Source organism: Peromyscus maniculatus, chromosome 5, assembly GCF_049852395.1.
Source record: "Peromyscus maniculatus bairdii isolate BWxNUB_F1_BW_parent chromosome 5, HU_Pman_BW_mat_3.1, whole genome shotgun sequence".
Taxonomy (NCBI): Eukaryota; Metazoa; Chordata; class Mammalia; order Rodentia; family Cricetidae; genus Peromyscus; species Peromyscus maniculatus.
Window position 1 is genome coordinate 109,311,156 of NC_134856.1, and position 22,116 is coordinate 109,333,271.

The following is a 22,116-nucleotide window of genomic DNA, read 5'->3' on the forward strand; positions in this document are numbered from 1 at the left end:
TTATTTCAGGGTCAAGACGAAGCTCCAATTGAAATCATAAATAACCAGAGTCATCTCTACCCTATGAAGATTGAATTTCACAAGCTAGAAAAAGAACTATGCCTTAGACCTTTATTTTTTTCCTTTAGATTCTTGTGTATTTTGGTGACTACTTCTGAAATATTTCCTGAATATTGTATAAGATGACCTATTTGTTTCATGGTTTCTGAACAATGGAACACAAGACCACAGGATGAATCACATGCTGAGCAGCTTAGCTTTTATGAGTCTTTGCAGGTATCCATGGATCACTGCAGCTGTTTGCTATTATATTATACTCTAGGCCCACAAGAGTAACACAGGGTGCAAATGCAGATCCTTAGAAGGCTTTTGCACTAGTAAATGACATTCATATCCTGAAACAACATCAATGAATTTCTCATTAGTGCCTAAGACTTGACCTCTATAGACTTTGAGCAAGGCTTATTGTAACAATCAGGTTCTTTCCATGAAATTAACTTTAATCTATTCTAGATGTATTGGGCTACACCTATATGAGTTGGAACACTATTGGATGAGTTGATACATATGGTTTGGTTCAGCAATAATCTTAACTTGGACTTAATAAAGTTATCTTTGTGACAGTTCTCAACAGTAGCCATCTATCACATGGCACTACAGAAGTCAAGCAATGCTACGTTTTCTTCTATTTAATCAGATGTCTTTTTTATCATGAAACCAGAGCATGTGACTTCTCATTCCACTGTCTCTTAATTTTGGTACATTTATATCTAAGACACTGTTATATTAGACAGCTGGCCCCTGGAGCCTCACTGTCACACACTTCATAGGCAGACTGGGAAAATGAGGTATGAAGAAGAGTTCATTCAAAAGAAGAAGTTCAACTGGTAGTTCCCTGATAGTGTTTAGGATTCTAATGCTTTGGTGACTACAAGACTAATGAAAAGCAATTTGGATCACTGAGCTTTGTTGGATGTATTAAGAAACAGGGCCATAAAGGTGACAATGATATCACATCTCCTATGTTAAGTAATGATCCTGCCAAAATTTTATACAGTGTACTTCCTCAAATAAAAGGGAACACACACACACTAAACACATCTCTGCTTGAGATCATGGTATGTATCCAAAGTAGAGAGTCTTACCAGAGATTAAGACAAATATGTTGAACTTATTTTTTAGAGGAAAGGAAAGCATTTGTGGTGGAAATTTTTCATATAACCCTGAAATCTTTCCACAGACGGATGTGACTAATAAAAAGCAGTGGCCAAAGAGTCTAGAAGCCAACAAATCAGGAGTGTTCTTAACAAGATAACTGGGTTGGCAGGTGTGAATTGTCCTTTCCCCCACTTACCTGAACTGGGCTTATCAGTTCAAGTTCCTCCCAAGTTATCTATTCTTTTGTCCACTGGAAGATCTCATAAATACAGAAGCAAAATGCTCCTAGGAAAGACAATGTCTTATGGAGACATAAAGGTGGCAATGACTGCTATTCACTCTGCTTTGCCCAAAATTGATATTTAAAGGAATCAACTGAAATAAGTCATGGAGTATTTCATTTGTAAGTTGTATCTTATTTGATTTTTCTAAGATTTCATTTTTATGTTAACTATTATATGCATGTGTGTATATGTTTGAGTCTGGGTTTGGCACACAGGTGCAATGCCCATGGAGGGCAGAAAGGGGTGTTATATCTCCTGAAGCTGGATCTATTGTCGGTTGTGAACCATGTTGCCCTGATGCTGGAAATCAAACTCATTTTCTCTGTAGGAATGATATGCACTCTTAAAACACTGAGCCGTCAATCTGGGAGGAGGGGACTGGACCTGCCTGGACTGAGTCTATCAGGTTGATCCCCGTCCTCGGGGGAGACCTTCATCTGAAGGAGGTGGGAATGGGAGTTGGGCTTGGGGGAAGGGGAGGGGGGCAGGAAGGGAGAGAACAAGGGAATCTGTGGCTATTATGTAGAACTGAATAGTATTGTAAAATAAATAAAAAAATATAAAAATAAATAAATAAATAAATAAATTTTGATAACCTAAAAAAAAATTAAAAAAAAAACACTGAGCTGTATCTCCATCCCCTGCTTATATTTGTTTGCTAATTTCATTTCTGAAATAGTCAATTATTTATTAGTGTTTTAAATAGAATTATATCATTCCACCTCCATTTCCTCACTTCAGGCCCACCCAAAGACGCTTCCTTAAACCCCTGCTATGAAGACTCCACTCTCAAGTTGATAGTCTCTTCTATTTTATGTTTGTTTTATGCACACACATGTGTGTGTTGTTATATAAAAATACAAACTGATGAGTTTGTTGTTTGTATGAATATAGTTTTAGAACTGAGGACTCTTCATTGAACAACCCATAAGAGGGCTCATCTGTGGGAAAGGCTGTTTCCTTCTAGCAGTCAATAGTTGCCTGCAGTTCTTTGTCTAGGGGTGGAACCCTCTGGAAGTTTCCTCTTCCATATTAAGATGTCCATTGATATTGCTACTCTATTCTCATTTATGGAGCCACTTTTTAGAATGGAGTGGTTGAGGGCAGACTTTCTGATATTGTGGTTCTTTCTGTCTTTCTGTCCCCTCTTCTGAAATGTTTCCTGAGCCAGCAGTGCAGTCACTGTGATGTAGATGTGTCTATTAGAGCTGGAGTTTTCATGACCATTTAATCTCTGTATTGTGTCCAGTTTTGATTTTCAGTGACAGTTTCCATCTGATGCAAAGAGAAGCTTCTTGGTGGAGGGTAGCAGCTACACTTATCTGTAGCTGTAAGGATAAGATTCAGAATGTAATAATGAATTATCCTGGTCAAGGATATGAAGGCAGTGTTTTTTCCTAAGGTCCAATGATCTTACTAGCATGGAGGTTAGGTTTTCTCTATGAAGGATGATTTTTCTCTTGTTGAGTGAACCTTAAGTCAAATTAGAGGGCTGTTTGTTACCATTGACATGTGAGTACCATTCACTGTACCTTTAGGCATATATCTTGCCTTGCTGGTGATTATTATACTTCATAGGTGTTTCAGCTGGGTAGGACTGTTTAATTGCTTTTCCCCTCTTTGTAGCTTGCACAGTATTTTCTGGAGTCCTGGAAGCTAGACCACAGGGAAGAGACCTTGAGGTCCGATCCAACTTGAATTGTCTGAGTTGTGTGTCCTAAATATGTAATGTCTTGTCTTCATCAATAGGGCCCTCCCTTAAACTCTGAGAGGTAACCAAGGCTTTGCTGATATTTACATTGTTTTAGGAGTCACATAAATACATCCACTTTTTGGATCTAAATTACTACATTCAATATCATCTTTTCTAGGTCCACTCATTTCTCTGAAAACTTCACGCTTTCATTTTCTTAACAGCTGAATAGTACTCCATTGTATGTACATACCACATTTTCATTATCTATTCATCAGTTAAAGTACATGTACATTGTTTACATTTCCAGGCTATCATGAACATACTAGAAGCAATTGTTTTCTGTTTTTTAATGCTCCTAGGTGCTGAATTCCTATATTAGCTCATAATTGTTTGAAGGTTTTATCACTGACTTTTAATGATATAGCCCATCCTATTACAAATGTTCATTATGTTATGCTAACATCTACCATCTCATAGATTCACACAATTAAAATTGCCTATAAAAACAAACAGAGCAAATGAGATTTAGAAAGACACCATTTACGAGAGGAAAAAGATGTATTTGAATGCATGGGGTTATTAAAAATCTACACTCAAGAGTGTTTTCTTTTGTACTAATATGTATCTCATTGGTAATACTAAATGAAGTACTAGAGAGACTATAGGACAGAAAGATAATACATGTGGGAATGACAGATGTTTCTCCACACTCTAATGGCTCTGTTGACTTTGGAATGGACACTAGTTATTTGCTGTTTGGAATTACATACATGTCTATAATGTGTTCATTAAACCCATTCCCTTCCAACTCTTTTTGTAATCCCACCACTACTTTTCCTTCCCAACTTCATGCAAACTTTTACAAACAATCCAAGTACATTTAGTGTTGCCAGTATACACAATAGTATAAGGACATCCACTGAGGCAGGGCTATTTATATTTCTAAGGGATGACATGACATCACCTAGGAAATCTGAATCTCCCTCTCCAAACAGCCATTGAATGAAAATAACTCCTTATCCATGGTCAGGACTTTATAAGCCCATCTTATAACCATGCTGGAATTTTGGCTGAATTGATCATGTGCAGATCTTTTGTATACACTGACAACTGTGTGTGCAAAGTATTATGTCTATCAAATTCTATTTCATATCAGTATTCCTCTATTTCTGGTTCTGATAACAAATCTATATTAGTTTTGTCTTGTGGGAAAACACCTTCAATCTAATTAGGAAGTAGTCAGATATTCCTATTACATTTGTGCTGTTACTGCAAAAATGAGCTTAGCTTGCAGTCCAGCAGTCACTATAGCTTTAAGGGTTCACAACTGGGAAAGGCTGCTGATTACTCCTCTTCCCCAGTAACATGCACCTTCTGACACTATGAAAGCTATGCAGTAGAGATGATATATCTTAGTCAATAAAGCATGGTATCTCTATGTGTAATGTCTTCAGTAATAGGATCTTACAATCAAGTTGATATGGGTAACCAAGAGAAATGATAATAGGCTGTATTCTTTTATGGGAGGCCTCTCAAACCCAATGGAACAACAGCTCAAGGGATTTGAGAACACCTGACTTTGGAGTGATTCCATACAATGAGAAACCCCCTACTACATTAAGAGATTCAGTACCAGCATTTTAGAATTCTTGTCAGTGAACTGTCCTCTCAACATTAAAACATTCCTGAAACACTTGTGTTCATCTGACAAACTTTCTCCAGAATTTCTGCTTCTGACCTATCCTAAGTGGCCTCAAATTCTTCTTTCTGTGAACTTATTGCATTTTCATTTTTTCCTAAGTCTCCATACTTCAATTACTTTCATACCATACAGGTCTATTTTATTTTATTTTTTAATTTCTCATTAGGTTTATTCATTCACTCACTCATTCATTCATTCATTCATTTTACATCTTGACCACAGTCCCCCTCACCGTCTCCTCCCAGTCCCCATGCCCCACCTCCCTTCTGCCCTCCACAATCTACTTCTATTCATAAAAGGGCAGGGCTCCCATGGATATCAACAAAACATGGCATATACATATCTATTTTAAACACCAGCCACTGTTACACAGATTCATTAAGGCTCTCTTGTCCTTATAAAGTTGTCAATACAAGAGAAGAGATATTCTAAAGAGAAAAATGCATGGGTTCATCCACTGTCTATTGCACCTCTCATAGTATATCCTTTTTCAATGTTCCAGAATTTAGTTTCTTTACTAGACATAAATAATTTGGGAACTGATGCTGTTCTATGATTGAATATGGGGCAGCCTTCCAATCTTTGCTTACCACAAAATAGACTGTCAGTAAAGAAGTTAGCCATGAATGCAATTAAGCTAGAATTAGGAAGCACAAATTGATAATTTCATATCCCTATAAAATTCCTATAGAAATTCTAAAATATTTATGTGAATCTTTATTGCACAAGCTAACAAAGACAGTACTCTATCCATGATTCAGGCCTCAGGCTTTCCAGATGATTTATCTCCTGTTCCTACTTATTATACACTTTACCAAGATGACTCTCAATGTTTGTCTGTCACTGAAATGTGGAGACTGAGATTAAACCAAGACTTGAACAAACAAATACAAAACCAGGCTACATGTAAAAGGAAAGTGAGTGCCCTGGCAAGCAAAGTGTTAGATAATGAAAAGACACTCAACAAAAGTTTTTTTTTTTTTTTTTACAAATATACACTAAGAACACAAAACAATACATATCTGGACTGTAAGAACTTCCCAATGCATAAAACTAGATAACCAGACTACTATTAATAGGCAATAAAATGAATAATTAGAAAGTTCTTTCACAAACCTCTTTTCTCTAAAAATTCTTCTCTGTGTAATTCATCACCTGAGTGTGATTGAACTGGGGTAAAACACCCCACCAGGTGGGATTCCCTCCATTATAACTACAGTGAACAGTTAATCAAACTTAGACTTCTGGTTATACTAATATCAAGCTACTCTTGGCACCTAGGTCAATAAGCCTGCTGCCTCCGTTTTTGGCTATCAAAGATTTGGGGGGAAATTTGCCAAAAAAAAATCAAGTGACTTGATTTAGCCTGGACAAAAAGATGGAGGAAGGGAGAAAGTTCTACAAGTTAATCCCCTCAATAAAGCCTGTTACTCTCTTGTCATTTATCCAAAGCCATAGATGTGTACCACATCATTTACAGTCAGAGATGTTACAAAAATGCACTGGTACAATCTTCAGAACAAGGGAACCAGTGACCCAGGCTGTCTGCAATCTTTATTATAGATACAAATATTCAGAGATATGAGATCTTCACTAATTGTAGGTCTGGCAAATAAGGGTGCTTGGTGCATTCCTTTCACAGCTAGAGATGGAAGATTTTCAACAGTCTTTTGAAGGTATTATTGATCTTTAAATTCCCACGTTGCTGACAAATCTACTAATTTTGTAAGTGCAAACCTAATAGACTGGTGAATAAAGGGTAAGACTTCAGTGTTTATCTTTAGAGTATCTCCTCTCCAGCCAGGGATTCAGCATAGGTCATATATAGAGCAAGTGACATTTTTCTGGATCTCAGTGACAGAGACTGTCCTGTATATTTGATTTGAGAAGTTCTAAAGCAATCAAGATGAGTTGAAAAAAGGGAGTGAAAAAACAGTAAAGGAGGATTGCTCAAAAAAATAGATCAAGAATTACCATGAACTCAAAGCAGACTTCTTTGGAAAATTTTAGGAGTGAGCCTGGGGAGGCTCTAAGTTCCCAACAAGAAATCATTGATTAGAGAAAGAGTTCTTTCTCTAATCAATGATTAGATGATCTTCCAATTTGTAGAAATCTGAATCTTTGGTGAACTCAAGATCAACGAGAATCAAATTGGTAAGCCTAAAGTCCATCTGAGCCATGGAGCAACTGTGGATGGATGTAGATACAGAGCCATGCAGATGAAAATGCTCTACCATTTCTTAAGCTAGGGGACCATCTTGTCCCAGATAATACGCTGTGAGCTTTTCTCTGCTGAAAGAATATATGTCAAAGGTGCATTTGCTCCTGGGACTCATGGTGTACCCAAGAGGTGGAGTTTTGTCTGATGGCACAAGGGTAAGGGTGACATATTTGTTTGTAAGGAAATGACAGCCTTTGGGTCTGGAAAATCTTTGCGCAACCCTTGGCCTTTTCAGCAGGCAAGGATATGGGAGAGAAGCAGTGGCAACCAGATAGCCTAGAGGCAATGAGAGCAAGGGCACATTCTGGAAAAACAACTGGGACACCAGGTGACAATGAGATGGTTCCCTTTTAACCATGACTGAACAGAGGAATATGAGTTCCTCCCAAATTATCCATTTCCTTGTCTATTTGGAGCAGCTCCAGATAGGAATGACAGGAAATACATTGAGAATAATAACATAATACAGAGAGCTGCACATGGAAGTGATTTGTGCCATGAAAGAGACAACTGCCACCAAGTATGAATTCAAGTTGAGACTTTGTCAGTAATAAGGGTTATTTTTTTCACCAAATAAGTTGTTTGTGGGAGACTTTCCACTCTTTTCACAATCTTTCACTACATTCTGATAAAGTGAAAGGAACAGACATTGAGAAGTAGGAAGTGACGAAGCTGAGTTCTTCTCTGAATTCCCTGCTGTGGGACTTGAACCAGAAGAGGAAGGTGGGGATGTATTAAACATTTTAATGTTAGATGAAGTGGAAAGTAGACCAAAAGAAACTTATTAGACAGAATGAAGAAAGTATACAGAATGTATCTAGGATGATGCTGTGATGATATGAATTCAAAGGAGCAAAGTGGAAGGAAGTTATTAGAGAAGTCTTCAGCTATTTAGTAATGCTTGTTACACTACAATTTTCTGTTTATAAAAGTAGTTATTGTTTACTCATGGTAAAGCTCTATGATAACTGTCTTTCCTGTCATTTCACTGTGAATGTTGGCTTCTAGAAATGACTGACTTTTTAAAGGTATTCCGATATTTCTAAGTTCTTAGTAGTATTGCTGCTCTTTTAATAGTGATCTTAGTCATGATCGGAAGTTGATCCAGATGGTGGACTAGAAGCCAAATCAGGCTGAATGGCAGATTGAAGTCTGTGATGTAAGAGAATACTAATAGTTTATCCCTCCATCTGCTACATCTCCAGTCCAAGGAAAAATTCATTCAGTACTATCACAAATTTATTTTAGCACTGGGCCCAGGAACTTTCTTAATCGTGGAACTGAACTTGCTACTACTAGTACAATAAAAACGCAGTAGCTACCACTGTATGTAAGCATGTTCACCCTGGCAAACTATGCTAAAGGACTCCTACATGGAAATCTATAAAAGCATTGAGGATTTAACTTTTACTGCAGGAGATTCTAGAATTAAATAAAAATGAAGCACAATATATAAAAGATCTATGAGACATTGTGAAAAAGTATTAATAGAAAAAGTTTATACAACTGTATGACATCAAAAATTATGAGATATCTCAAATCAGTAACTCAATGATACACCTGAGCATATTAGAAAAAAAAAGAACAAACAACATCCTCCAAAAAGTGGACAGAAATAGATATCAAAATCAGATCTGAAATTGATAAAACAAAATTTTAAAAATGAATCAATGAAACAGAAATTTTAAAAACAAATCAATGAAACAATCTGTTTGTTCTTTGAAAATATTAAAATATTGGCAAAATTTTAGCCAAATTAAATAAAGATACAGAATCCAGCTAATAAAATTAGAGATAAAAGAGGAAATAGAAACACAGAAGAAATTCTGCAAACCATAAGGACACTTCTAAAAATTTATATTCCATCAACTTAGAAAAATATGAAAGGATATGATGAATTTGTAGATGTATATAACATACAAAAGTTAAATCAAGATGATGAAAATAATTAAAGTAGACTCACATCATCTGATGGGATAGGAGCACTAATTTAAAATCTCCCAATTAAAAATTGCACAAGGCTGTGTGGATTCAATGCAGAATTCTACCATATCTTCAAAGAATTGCCAATTCAAAATATTGCAATTATCCCTCAAAATATTCCAAAAAATAGGGAAGTCTGAGCCAGAGTTATCAGAGTCATGAAGAAGATGAAGGAGATACAAATAAGAAAGGAAGGAGCCAAAATATTCTTATTTAGAGGCAGTATAATTCTATATATTAAAGACCCTAAGGACTCTACTAGAAAATTCCCACAATGATAAATACGTTCAGCAAAAAGCAGGACACAAAATTAACACACAATAACCAGTATCTTTCTATACATACTTAATAAGCATACAGAGAGTAAAATCAGTGAAATAATACAATTCACTCTATGCTAAAAAATATCTTAGCATGAATTTAACCCTGAGGAATGAAATGAAAACTTTAAAACACTAAAGAAGATACCAGAAGATGGGAAGACCTCAGATGCTAGTGGATTGGTAGAATTAACACATGAAAGTGGCCACCCTACCAAAAACAACCTACACATTCAATATAGTCTACATAAAAAGTACAGTGTAATTCTTCACAGAAGAAAAACATAATCATTGATTTCCTATGGAAGCATAATCAATTCACTCTTACTCGGGCCTTACAGACTCACAGGGTCCAGGAGCATAGCCTCTATCATACTACTAACATCTTATATAAAACTCTGGTTTGAGATGAGCATAATTATTGACATGTTTTCCTTTAAGTGTCTCCTTTTATCATTTCTTTTTTCACACTTCTTGATTGATTTAGCCTTTCACAAATCTAAGTTCCATGACGATCTCTCTCATATACATCTAGCAATGCATGTCTTACTATAATAAACACAATCTTTTGCTGAATCCCAAAATGGAACAGAAATATTGTAAAAAAAAAAAAAGATAAAGTCACATCATTTATCTATTTTTTATATTAAAGAATTACTGGGTTTGTCAGGCATTTAGGGATTGGGGGACCAAGAGCAACTAAAAAGAAGATAGAAAAATTTTCTGTCTCCAACTACCAAAGAAGTGGACCCAGCAACAGCAACAGCTGCTAGGGCTAACATTGGCTAGGATCATATACTCAGCATAATCTGTACTTGTTTGTAATAGAGGATGAGGGCAACTTGGGTGACTGGCTACTTTGATCCTAAGAATGCACTCTTGAAATTCTCTCACATTCATATCTAAAAGTGATATAATTGATTTCAATAACTGGATAAATTGTAAGATGATAGCATGCACAGAAGAATGAATTCTATTAGATAGATTTCTCCATCAACATGTTTAAACAGGATAAAATGAGTAAATGTAATTTCTTTTATCAAATTGTTTTCCCCAAATTTGGGGAAAAATGGAAAACTGAAGCAACAGGTTTATGGAACTATGTACCCATCAGCAATTTAGCTTTAATGCACCCTCGAGAAAAGATTTTATTAAGTAACTGCTTCCAGAGATTATAGTGTAGGAACTCCATGTGTTATGATGTTTTATCCCAGGTCAATCACCTTAGGGTGTTGGTTTCCTACAAGTCCATATTGAAGAATATGAAGAGAAAGTAAGTTTCGAGCTTGGAAAGAATATTGTAGTTATCTATTTCCTTTCTTGTCAATGATAGTCAAGTTATTCATTTTCAAAAGCTGGGGAGTTCCTGGTGAACTGTTTTGAGATGCTGATGAATTTCTGCTCATGTTTCCCATTTGTAAAGACTGTTTTTATTGAACGCTTTGTGGAACAGGGTCATTCATATTTTGCTTGACAGAGCACTCACGTTGTTTGCTGCTCTGTTTAGACCAGTTTTGATTCACTTGTTCAGATTTTAGTTTACTTTTTACCTTCACATTTTGCTAACAACAAGCTTTTGTAGCTATGTATAGCAACATTGAAATAAATGATGACACTAGATAAACTATTAAATTGATCTGAGGCTTGAATAGTGGATATTTTCTGTTTTATTGTATTGTGTAATAAGGATTTCAAATACACTTTGAACATTTCCATTGCAATTTTTAGTACAGGGGATGTGAAATCTAAGCTATGTTTCTCTGGCCAGAATTCTAGCTAAATTCCATTCCTGGCAGATGCCTTTTGTTGTTCAATCCATCTCTTTATTGAACAGAATTTGGGAGACTGTTGAATATTTTCTCAGATAGGCATCAGCTCCCAACTGCTGTATGCCTGATAAGAAGGGAATTTGTGAGTACAAACATGATAATTGTATGAAACATATAAGGAGGGACTCCTGTGTTTCTCTTCAGAATATCTCCTGTCTGGACCACAGTAGAGGGAACAGTAAGGTCTAGGAAGATCAGAATAGTGATGCCTAGTGTGAAAACTGGGCTGGTAAAGTGCTAAAGTGAATGAAACGCAATGAATAAGAAAAAGAGTGGGAAAGGTACACATGGAAAGAAGCATGTTGGGAGACTGGGGTCGCCTTCAAGTATAGTTTCTAGGGACAGTTTGACTGAGGGCTGGATGTCACACTAAAATGTTTCTTAAAGATGAGAATGTTGAGAGTTCAGTTCACTGAAGACAAAAGGAGGTACAGGTGTTAGCAGTGAACCTGTTGCTGTGGTGAAGGAGATGCCATTAATGGGAATCCATTCAGGCATTTTATTTGCAGAATGGTCATTGTTACTGGTATATATGGGCACAGAGCACTGCTGACTAATCTCTCACTGTTAATTTATAGATGTATTGAATTCCCACTAATACACTGAAAACTACTGTTTTGCTGAATGTTCAACTAATAGAGCATAAATCCTTAACAAATAACAATTGTAGGATTTAACAGACAGCAATCAGCAGGATATAGCTATGGACATAGTAACATTAAAGTGGAATGGATTTAACTTAAGCTAAGAGTAGACAATTATCTCTACCAAACACATCATACAGTGTAAAATGTATAGTAAAAGATCTGTAACATGGGTAGGAGCCAATTACAATACAGCGTGTTCCAGCATTGAAAAGAGTCATCTAAAGACATGAAATCAGGTTGAGTTTTGCAATCATGGAAAAGAAAAACTATTGAATGTGAACATTGCTCTTCCAGCTCTGGGCCCTTTCAGCAGACATGTATGGCTAATAAACAGGATGTGGCCACGGGGTCAGCCTGAAGCCAGTCTTACACAAGTAGCCAGGTGAAATGGCAAGGATCTGCAAACAAGAATGGACCTGGTTCCCCACTTCCTCATGGCCAACACAAGTCATGCCCCTGGCCAGCAAAAATAATATAAGCTGCATACGCCAAAGCACCAGTTGTTCTGGGAAGTGCCTCAAGATGGTGAGCACTGACGTTTAGTGGGTGATGACATTTGCACAAACCCCATTTTTCAGTGATCTGATAAAGGCAATTTTGATTTGGTAGAGTTAATTGTGGCTAATATTGCAGTGGAATGTCATCATAGCAGGGCAGATGACACAGCTGGTCATATTGCTCCCACCCTCAGGAAGCAGCAGGGACAATGCTGTTTTTGCACTTACCTTGTCGTTTTCTTTCAGTCTGAGACACAACCCATGGAGTGATACTGCTCATAAATTGGTCCTCTTGCCTAAGGTAGCAAGGTATAGACTCTTCCTCATGAAACTACCCAGAGTTTTGTCTCAGGGGATTCTAGAGCCTATCCAGCTGCCAATCTATATTAGCAATCACAGTTCTAAGCTCTGTCAACATGACACATAACTATAACATTTTATGCAAAACTTTTCTGTCCCTTTCCGCATGGTTAATACCCTTGTCATAGTACATGACTCATTGGGCCTATTCATGAGTCCTCATAGTGAATCAGAGTTTCAATAATGCTCATTCATCTACTATTTCTACTTTGACTCAAGGCAATTTCTTGATTGTGAGAATCTTATTGTTAGATTGGTACAACGTCAAAAATGAAACATTCCCTTGCAAAAAGAAGGAATATGGGATAATATCTACAGCCATATAAGGCACTGCCTGGGGTATACCATGTTGTCCACAATTTCACTCTTTGGAGGAAACAAAACAAATGAGATCTTTTCATTGTATAGTATAATGTAATAACTGTTTTCATTTGTAATGATTCCTGTATACGCTGAATTCATTCCAACTTGCATTTGTTTGTGACAGAGAATACCAGGCCATTGATGATTCTGATAACCATCTGCAAGGGTTGACTATATAAAGATAGCATCTAGTATTGTAAATATTTCAAAGGCCTTCTGTAAGCAAAGACAACAGTTAATTTGAAGGCAGTAACATGCCATTGTTGGAAGAAGTCTAAGTCAAATTACAAAGTTACTGAAATATCCCAAGGTCTAGTTACTGTCTTCTTATGAGTTATACAACAGCACGACCCTATTGACTACTTATGTAATAAACTGTCAGTGGATTAGATGTAAGCAATACTAAATATAAGAGACCATAGAATGAGATGCCACAAGTCATGATTGCTTGAAGTGTATAAATCCATCAGGCAGAAGATCTAATGCTAGTATTTGACTTCCATAGGACAAATGTAAGTATCCTGGCTACTGCTAGGAAATGTCACTAAAGAAGCTGTTCAGCCAAAGTCAGTGACATTACCAAGCCAAGCAGGATGTACAGATTTATCTAATACTGGTACGTAGACAAACACATTTGGATTTAAGTCTAATTCCATGGATATAACCCATGTATATTCACTGTAAATCTGACTGAAAGTCTATAAGTGGGGCTATCATAGGCTCCAACTAGAAGGTCTTTGCTGTTTTTTCTTATAATGAATGTGATTACCTACCAAAAGTCCCTCTAAACATTTGTATCTGGCCCTACACTATTCTCTTATGTGCTTACTATTTAAAGGCAAATGCTATTCAGTGTTCCAAGGATATTGGAAAAAACTCACAAGGCTAAATTGTTCAGAATTTCTGACTCATTCCTGACCTTCTTCCCAGTGCTCCAAAAACAATGAAATCAATATTTTGACATACCTAAGATTCAGTGAAAATTTCAGAAGTAATAACTAAAATATAAGAAGATAAAGAAAATAATGAATGCTTTGGGCACATGAAGAAAAGTCACATATCTTCTTGAAGCAGAGTTTACTGGTGTGAATTACAATGCAATTAGGACTCTAACCACATACTTAGAATAAAATAAGCAATGCAGTTATACATAGGTTAATCATCATGACAATTAGGCTGTAAAACAGCCCCTGAGGGGGGAGAGTCAAGGTATCCTCAACTTGGATTTGCATATTACTTCCTCCTGCCCCTGGCAGTATATGGCCTTGGGGATAGTGTGAAACACTATATAGGAGGGAAAATTAACTTTAGGTACGATTGTTGTAGAGAAGATTTCTTAAGTTGGAGCCGTGCTGCTGTGGGACTCGTCAGAGATGCAGCTGTCTTTAACTCATCCACGCTTTTGTAAGTAACTCATTACTAAGGTGCTTTCAAATGACCACCTTACACATTACATTGATTTACAAAGCTGCACTGGGCAGTTTTATTTTGGGGGTGTTGTTCCTACATTGTGTTCTGGTTCCCAAGCTTTAATAGACTCTGTAGAGGTAGAGCTATCTTTAATTCAACTCTGCTCATGTCAGTGACTCTTCGCCAGAATTCCTCCAGGTGACCTTAATTAAACATTGCCTTATTTTAAAATGAAACTGGTTTGGAGAGGTTTGTTGTTGTTCTTGGGTTTGGTTGTTTTGGTGTGTGTGTGTGTGTGTGTGTGTGTGTGTGTGTGTGTGTGTGTGTGCATGTGCTGTGCATGTATGCATGTGTGTGCATTCATGCATGCATGCCTGTGTAGGGGTGTGTGTGTGTGTGTGTGTGTGTGTGTGTGTGTGTGTGTGTGTGTGTGTGTTATTGTTCTCATATATGCAGTGAATGGAAATTGTCCACCAGAGAAGTCAGAAGGAGCTGAGAAATAATTTCTAACTATTGCTCTAGAAAACAACTGCACAGTGCACTGATGTATCAATGGCTCTGAAAGGGAAGTCTTCTTATCTGGAGACATCCAGCAATCACTAGAGACATTTTGCATAGGCTTAGTTGCCCTAAGTGGAAAACAGGAACAGCACCTGTCTCTAGTGGTAGATACCAGCAGTGAGTCGTTTTAATAATTCGTATTGAAGAGAATTCCAGAACATGGAATGATCCACCTTATAGAGCCAAACTTGCAAACATTGGTATTTCTAGTCAGAGAAACAACAAAAGTGGGTACAATTTGTTACAGCTGTAGAAGGAAGACTATAACATATTCTGATTTCTGGGTCTTGCTTGACTTGAATGAACGGAATCATATTTTCAGTTTTGTCCACAGAATAGATAAAGCTACCAGATGTGGCTCTCTACAGCTTTGAGAATTTCAGTCAAGCAAAGTACTCTTTAATACAACGGACGCTTTGCTAATATTTACCTTTATTTTCTTGCTAATATTTCCAACTAAAATGAATTATTAACATCCAAACATTTCACAAAGGCAAGCTTTTAAATTTTATGAAGTTATAAGCCAAAACCCTTAGCTCCTTTTACTCCACTTAGATTGTGAAAATCTTTCAGATGATAAATTAAAGATATGCATATATGCTTATATTTATTTTACAAATAAATGTCTCCCGTGTATAAAATAAATTTGGAAAACTTTCATGATTTTTGAACAGCTTTCTTCTATAATAGGAATTATCCAAATATTTTTATTTTATTTGAAAAGGTTCCTGTTTATCTGTATACCACAGAGTATTTTTGATAGTTTTAGTTATTTTGCATATTTAGTTTGTGTTTTCCATTATAAATCTTATCAAGTTTCTAAATTTCTGATGTGCATATCCAACTCCATTTATCACAGCTTCTGAGGGTCAAGGAGTCTTCTCAGATTGGTGTCACTGAAGGTGCATAAAGTTTCCACTTTGGGACATTGATGGTAATTCATAGTATTGAGACTATAAATTATCCATATGTTATGGGGTTTTTTTTGTTCTTTTATGAAAAATGAGTTGATTATGACACCAATCCAGCTCATTAGAAAACACTTTGTAACTGTTTTACACAAAGAAGATAAAATCTACTTCTTACCGCCTGGCCTGTGTTATCCAACCACATGGACAGTGTGTAGCAGTGTAGGATGCTGACAGCCTGCCACAACACAAGGCTCAGGTGCTGGCCAAGAACTCCACTGTCAGTGTGGTGACTCCTCAAGCGACTGAGGGGAGAGACAATAAAAAATGTAGAATATCTACATGCAATCTATTTCATCATCACGGTTGGTAGAATCTATAAATTCAGAAGAAAAGTATGAACATTTTAACAAAAAAAGAAATGCATGACATTATTACACTGAGCTGGAAGTTCCACGATGTGACTTCATTTTCATAACACCATTCTCTTTGTCATAAGTATTTGTAAATAAATAATCATGAGTTTATTCCCATTTTGCCATGAAAATAAACCCAGAAACAGAACTGTTCTTCTTACATTGGTGTTCAAAATACTAATATTAGACACTGAATTCAAGTTAGAAATTTGGGGACTAGAGTGATGGCTCAGTGGATAAAAACAATTGCTTTTATTGAACAGGACCTGGGTTTTGTTTCTACCACCAACTTGGCTGCTCACAACTTTATCTTTAATCCCAGAAAAACTGACCCCCTTCTTCTGGCCTCTTTGGGTACCAGGCATATCTCTCTCTCTCTCTCTCTCTCTCTCTCTCTCTCTCTCTCTCTCTCTCTCTCTCTCTCTCTCTCTCTCTCTCTCTCCTCTCTCTCTCTCTCCTCTCTCTCTCTCTCTCACACACACACACACACACTCACAGACAGACACACATACACACACACACATACACACACAGATAAAAAACTGCTACACATGAAATAAAATTAACAATTTTATTAAAAATATTACAAATTCATGAGTGGTGTTACTGAAAACCAGCAGAGAACCACAAGACCTTCAACTATCTGAAGAGTTAAGCTTGAACACACACTGGCACACTTAAGTTAGACTCCAAAAGTTTGGAGACTGCAGAAGCAAGTCTCCAGGAGTAATAAAGAACTGCCAAAAGACACTCATATTACGAAATATGAATATAAGAAAGTATAATCCTCTACTTGAATATCCACCTTGGAAAATGCTCATTATTCTCACAAAATTAAACAACAATTTGTACAAAGGAGGCCACTGTTAGCAAAGGCTTAGATTGATGACGTCACTGTTGATAAACTCAGATGACTAGATCTCACAGTCATTATTCTCCTTTAACAGGGTCGCTGTTTCTACTACTGATGTCCAACCTGCTCCTGTGGGAGGATGTGGCCTCAGTGCCCATGTGTTTAATGAGGAATGGGCGCTGCTTTGCTCCTTTGGGAGAAATGCTTGATCGAGCAGTCAGTTTGTCTGAGCACATAAGTAAACAAGCATTTGAAATGTTCACTGAATTCGTAAGTACTGCCCCCTGACTTCCAGCTTCTTACCAAATTGTTTCTCCATTGAAATGGTTAGTTTATAGTATAGTCTAAAGTGGAAAGCATCGTGGTCCAAACTTCAAACAATGTAGCTTCATAGGTAGAAAAAAAATAGAGGCTACAAGATTATGAACCAGAAAATAGGGCAGTCTCATGGAATGCCAGATATAATCTTAGTTTCGCTATTGTTAAATTTTTTATTAATTCATTGTTGTGACATGAATATACACAAGACATGCTGAGGAAAGATTTGACTCTCTTTCAAGTATTTGGTAGGCTAGTCTTTGTTTGCATTACTCTCATTTAGATTTTATATTACCTACAAGAGAAGAATGTATTGCAGTGACTTGCAAAGGTTAAATAGAGTTAAAGACACTGAGGCCATGTTGGGAGAAAAAGAAAATTAATATTCAATCTTCATATTCACAAATGTTACTAATAATTTTAAACTAGTCAAGATATGTAATTTAATAACAAAGGGTCTGATGCAGGGAGCTAGGTCAGGTATTCATGATGAAGACATCTTTAAGGCTTCATGGCACATGTTCTGATCCAGTCAATGAAGTAACAAGCAATGATGACTGCTCTACATTAATGGGCTTCTCAGAAGTTGGCTCAGTCCTTGCAAAGCCCATATATTCCTAACATTAATTTCGCATATTATTGTTTCTGCCATTTACATTTCCTGATGGGCCACCTAGGACATTCAGAATCATCCTAAAATTTCGTTCAAACTGCCAAATGTCATTAATAGTAGTTTTGAATAATAGATATTTTACAAAATAAAGATTTAGAAGTACATAACAAATAAATATTGATGAGAATACAAAAAATCTAATAATTTTCAATTTTAATTGGTTCATGGCTTAATATTTTCTAGTATATTATGCATAGAGTATAACTTAATTTTGTCATTATCGATACAATAGTTTTTTGTTATTCTTAATGAACTAAATGAGGAATACCTGTGTAGATGCCAAGGTATTTGTAAGAAAAATTGTTTACCATGGCATTTGTTACAAATGATACTTTAAAAAATTGGTACTTGGTAGCCTTGCTGGTTTTTGCTGAGCAGCAAAGCTAAGAATAGTAAATAGGAGGGAGTTTGGGAATTTAGAAGTTATATGAATAGAAAAATAAGACTACAGATTGAATGTAAATGTAGTTAAATGGCTCATTTCCTTACTATATTAATATTTTATTTGTAAAATGAAACATCTATCAAATTCATTAATGTGTTGATCATTGATTCATTTACACAATTTCTAGTCACCAACTAACTGAATATTTTATCATTTCCAGGATAGTCAGTATGCCCAGAGCCACCAGCTCATTAGCAAGACCCTCAAAAAATGCCACACATCTTCTCTTGATCTTCCCAGGAATAAAGCTCTGCAGACACACGTGAGTCCCCACCCTTTGCATTTCTTTCACACTGGCTTTGCCATACTAGAAGTTATTGTAGTCAATATATTGAGTATGAGAACAATATCTGCAAGAAATGGACATGGAGTGAGTAACAAGAAGAAATTTTATTATATAGTTCATAAATTGTAAGGAAAATCTGCCAAGTAACATTTAACAAATCTATAAATCCTTTATGGCAAGGACCCTCTTTCAATGCCAAACCTTACGGATTCACATATCCTATAGAAAAAGTTAAATTATCATTGACATTGTTAAGGGCAGTAATGTGGATTTATACAATACCAATGTGGTTGTATTTATCTTATGTTGCTAATGGACCATGTTGACAGCTCTTTATGTTACTAACTCGTTTACCACTTCTTCTTGCCACCTCCTGGTTCTACTTATGTTTCTGATCCCAAGTGTTGATTCCTAAGTGATTGTTCTGCCTTTTCTGCTGATTTTTCACACCTGAAAGTCAGCTAAAGAAAGGAGCACAGTTAACATTCTAAGATGTTCGTAACTGTACGAACCCCAGTTCGTAACCATCCCCCCAGCATGCTGACAAGGTTACATATCACACATCTCATTTAATTCCTAATCTTTATCACCTCTCATTTCTGATCTCCTGCCATAAATGATCTCAAGGTAATTTAAACTAAACTTTATTGTATATCCTTGCATAACCCCATACTTAGAATGCATATTCTATGTACGGCTTAAGGGCTATAGCATTTTGTCTCTAAAATTCTTATTAAAATAATGATGAATTAATGAAAGAAAGCAGGGAAGGCAGAGCTGAGATGAGAATACATTTAATAGAAGTTATTACTATAGGGATTGGGGATTTAGTTCAGTGGTAGAGCACTTGCCTAGCAAGTACAAGGGCCTGTGTTCTGTCCTCAGCTCCAAATAAATAAATAAATAAATAAATAAATAAATAAATAAATAAATAAATAAATAAAAATAAAAGCTATTACTTTGCTAACAACTTTAAAGTACTCTACTAGAATTTCTGAATTTAATTTACTCAAGTTTTATATACAAGGTCAATGGCAATATTTCATATCATCATATAATTTACAAAAGAATGTTTTAAATGCACGCACAAGTAACAAAGAAAGCTTAATTAACCCTTTTGAGTAAAAAAACTGTCTGTGTCTAATGCTGTTCCTTTTCACTTATTTTCATATGATTGTTCAAATATGGTTACTTAGCCAATCACCCTACTGAAATTAGTGGAAAGCTTGTTGAGTGCCTGGAAAGTCCCCATGTATCATCTAGTGAAAGAAATGCCTTCCTTGAAAGACATCCCTGCTACAGTCCTCGCCAAAGCCAGAGACATTGAAGAAAAGAACAATGGACTCCTGGAGGGGGTTAGGAGCATTCTCATCCAGGTGAGCAGTCCTTTCCACTTCTCTATTTTTCTCCTTACTAAACCAAGTCACCAGGGCAAGGAGAATTGAGTTTTGCAAAATGTCTCTTTATTAAAAAAGAACTGTATTTATAATTTTTTTCATTTTTCTTTATTAAGAAATTTTCTACTCACTCCACTTACCATCCACAGATCCCCCCTCCTCCCTCTTCCCCCCGCAGCCCTCTTTCCCAAGCCACTCCACATCCCCACATCCCCTGTATTATTTGTACAACTGAAAGAGAATAGTTGAAAAGCAAGAACAAATAAAAAACAGAGAAATCTGTCTATCATGATTACAATCTTAAACATTGTAGAAAATATCAAATCATCATGGTGTACACAATATATATGCAATTGACATATGCCTATTAAAAGGAAATATGTTTGAATTAAAAAAAGAGAGAGAACTGTAGGCACTGAACTATCACAGACACACCATTTAAGGAGAAGCTGTTAATTACAACCATCTAAGGGGTGTTTCACTCAAAACTGCACATCCCAGGGACCTCAGAAGAAAACATCTGCTCATCATTTATACTGGGACAGGACTCTTCATAGTCCAAAAGTCAATCACTTAGGTAGTTGAGCAGATCTTGTAGCATGGTTATCCCTTGACTATTTGCACCTAAAACTGTCAAGTGCAAGAGTTATTGAATCTCAGAATTGGGGTGGATACATTATATGAAGAATTTATTTGATTGAAAATAAGAGTGGACAATGTTTCAATATAAGAACCTATTGAGAAAAAAAAGGACAAGTTAGGAACTATGTTGAAGACATGTAACATTACTTAAGAGATTGAATGGACACTGGATTTTTCCTTGTACTTTTTTCAAATCCATGTCTAAAATCAAGTAACTTCCTGTCAGTTCTTTCTTCAACTTCCACAAGACTTTAGTTTATCAGGCAGAAAATGCATACATCAGTTTGTCACATTTTAAGTGCCTTGGTTCAATTCTCATGAAAATCCATAGGTTTGGCTGAGTTTAGCAATCCTTCCTCTCCTCAAGTATTCATTCCACATTTTAAAAAGTGTGCACCCCAAAATACTAAACTATAATTGATCTTTGACTCTCCTTTTGTTGATCAGATTCAAAGTAAAGACGAAAGAAATGAGAACTACCCTGTGTGGTCTGGACTGGCAGCCTTGAAATCTGACAGTGAAGATACTCGCCAGTTTGCATTTTATAACCTGATCCGCTGTGCAGGCAGAAATGCTCAAAAGGTTGAATCTTCTCTCAAGATTGTGAAGTGCAAAATATTAAAACAAAACAACTGTTAAGCCCTTTCCACCACACCTTTTCTGAGATGCTACTGGATGATCTGTTGATGTGAAACGTCCTTTAAGTTTTTCCCTTCTGAATGCATGCTTGTTGTGATGGTTATCTTCTTTTAAAATAAAAACTGACTCCATATATGCTACCCTCTGAGGAGCCAGCCAAATGATCCTAACTGCTGTATGTCATTTAATTTAAAAAAATCTGTTCCCGGGTCCTGGGCTCGTTGCATGAGTTGGCTGTTTGAATCCTGGGACCTATGCAGGGACGCTTGGCTCGGTCTGGGAGGGGGGGACTGGACCTGGCTGGACTGAGTCTACCAGGTCGATCCCGGTCCTCGGGGAGACCTTGATCTGGAGGAGGTGAGAATGGGGGGTGGTGTGGGGGGAGGGGGAAGGGGGCGAGAGTGGGAGAACAGGGGACTCTGTGGCTATTATGTTGAACTAAATGATGTTGTAAAATAAATTTACAAAAAAAAAGAAAAAAAAGTTATATTACTATGCTTTCTAAAAA

General features: G+C 36.5%; 1 protein-coding gene across 2 annotated transcripts; it reads left to right on the top strand.

Moving 5' to 3' along the window:
• The first annotated feature begins 1,481 nt into the window (after window positions 1-1,481).
• On the top strand, window positions 1,482-21,778 carry LOC102913246 (prolactin-2A1-like). 2 transcript variants are annotated; one of them, XM_076573108.1, is made up of 5 exons: window positions 1,482-1,561; window positions 17,303-17,478; window positions 18,805-18,906; window positions 20,127-20,306; window positions 21,417-21,778. In XM_076573108.1, the coding sequence occupies exons 1-5, from the start codon at window positions 1,546-1,548 to the stop codon at window positions 21,606-21,608; spliced, it is 666 nt and encodes a 221-aa protein (XP_076429223.1). In that variant the 5' UTR covers window positions 1,482-1,545; the 3' UTR covers window positions 21,609-21,778. The 2 variants fall into 2 exon arrangements, with proteins under 2 accessions (XP_076429223.1, XP_006992558.1); XM_006992496.2 differs by lacking the exon at window positions 1,482-1,561 and adding an exon at window positions 14,357-14,464.
• The last annotated feature ends 338 nt before the right edge of the window (window positions 21,779-22,116 follow it).

Bases quoted from the DNA above. Each gene is read 5' to 3' on its own strand.
- LOC102913246 (XM_006992496.2), top strand. From the start codon at position 14,434: ATGCAGCTGTCTTTAACTCATCCACGCTTTT. The intron at 14,465-17,302 runs GTAAGTAACTCA...CTCCTTTAACAG, and splicing joins TTTAACTCATCCACGCTTTT to GGTCGCTGTTTCTACTACTG. The intron at 18,907-20,126 runs GTGAGTCCCCAC...ATGGTTACTTAG, and splicing joins ATAAAGCTCTGCAGACACAC to CCAATCACCCTACTGAAATT.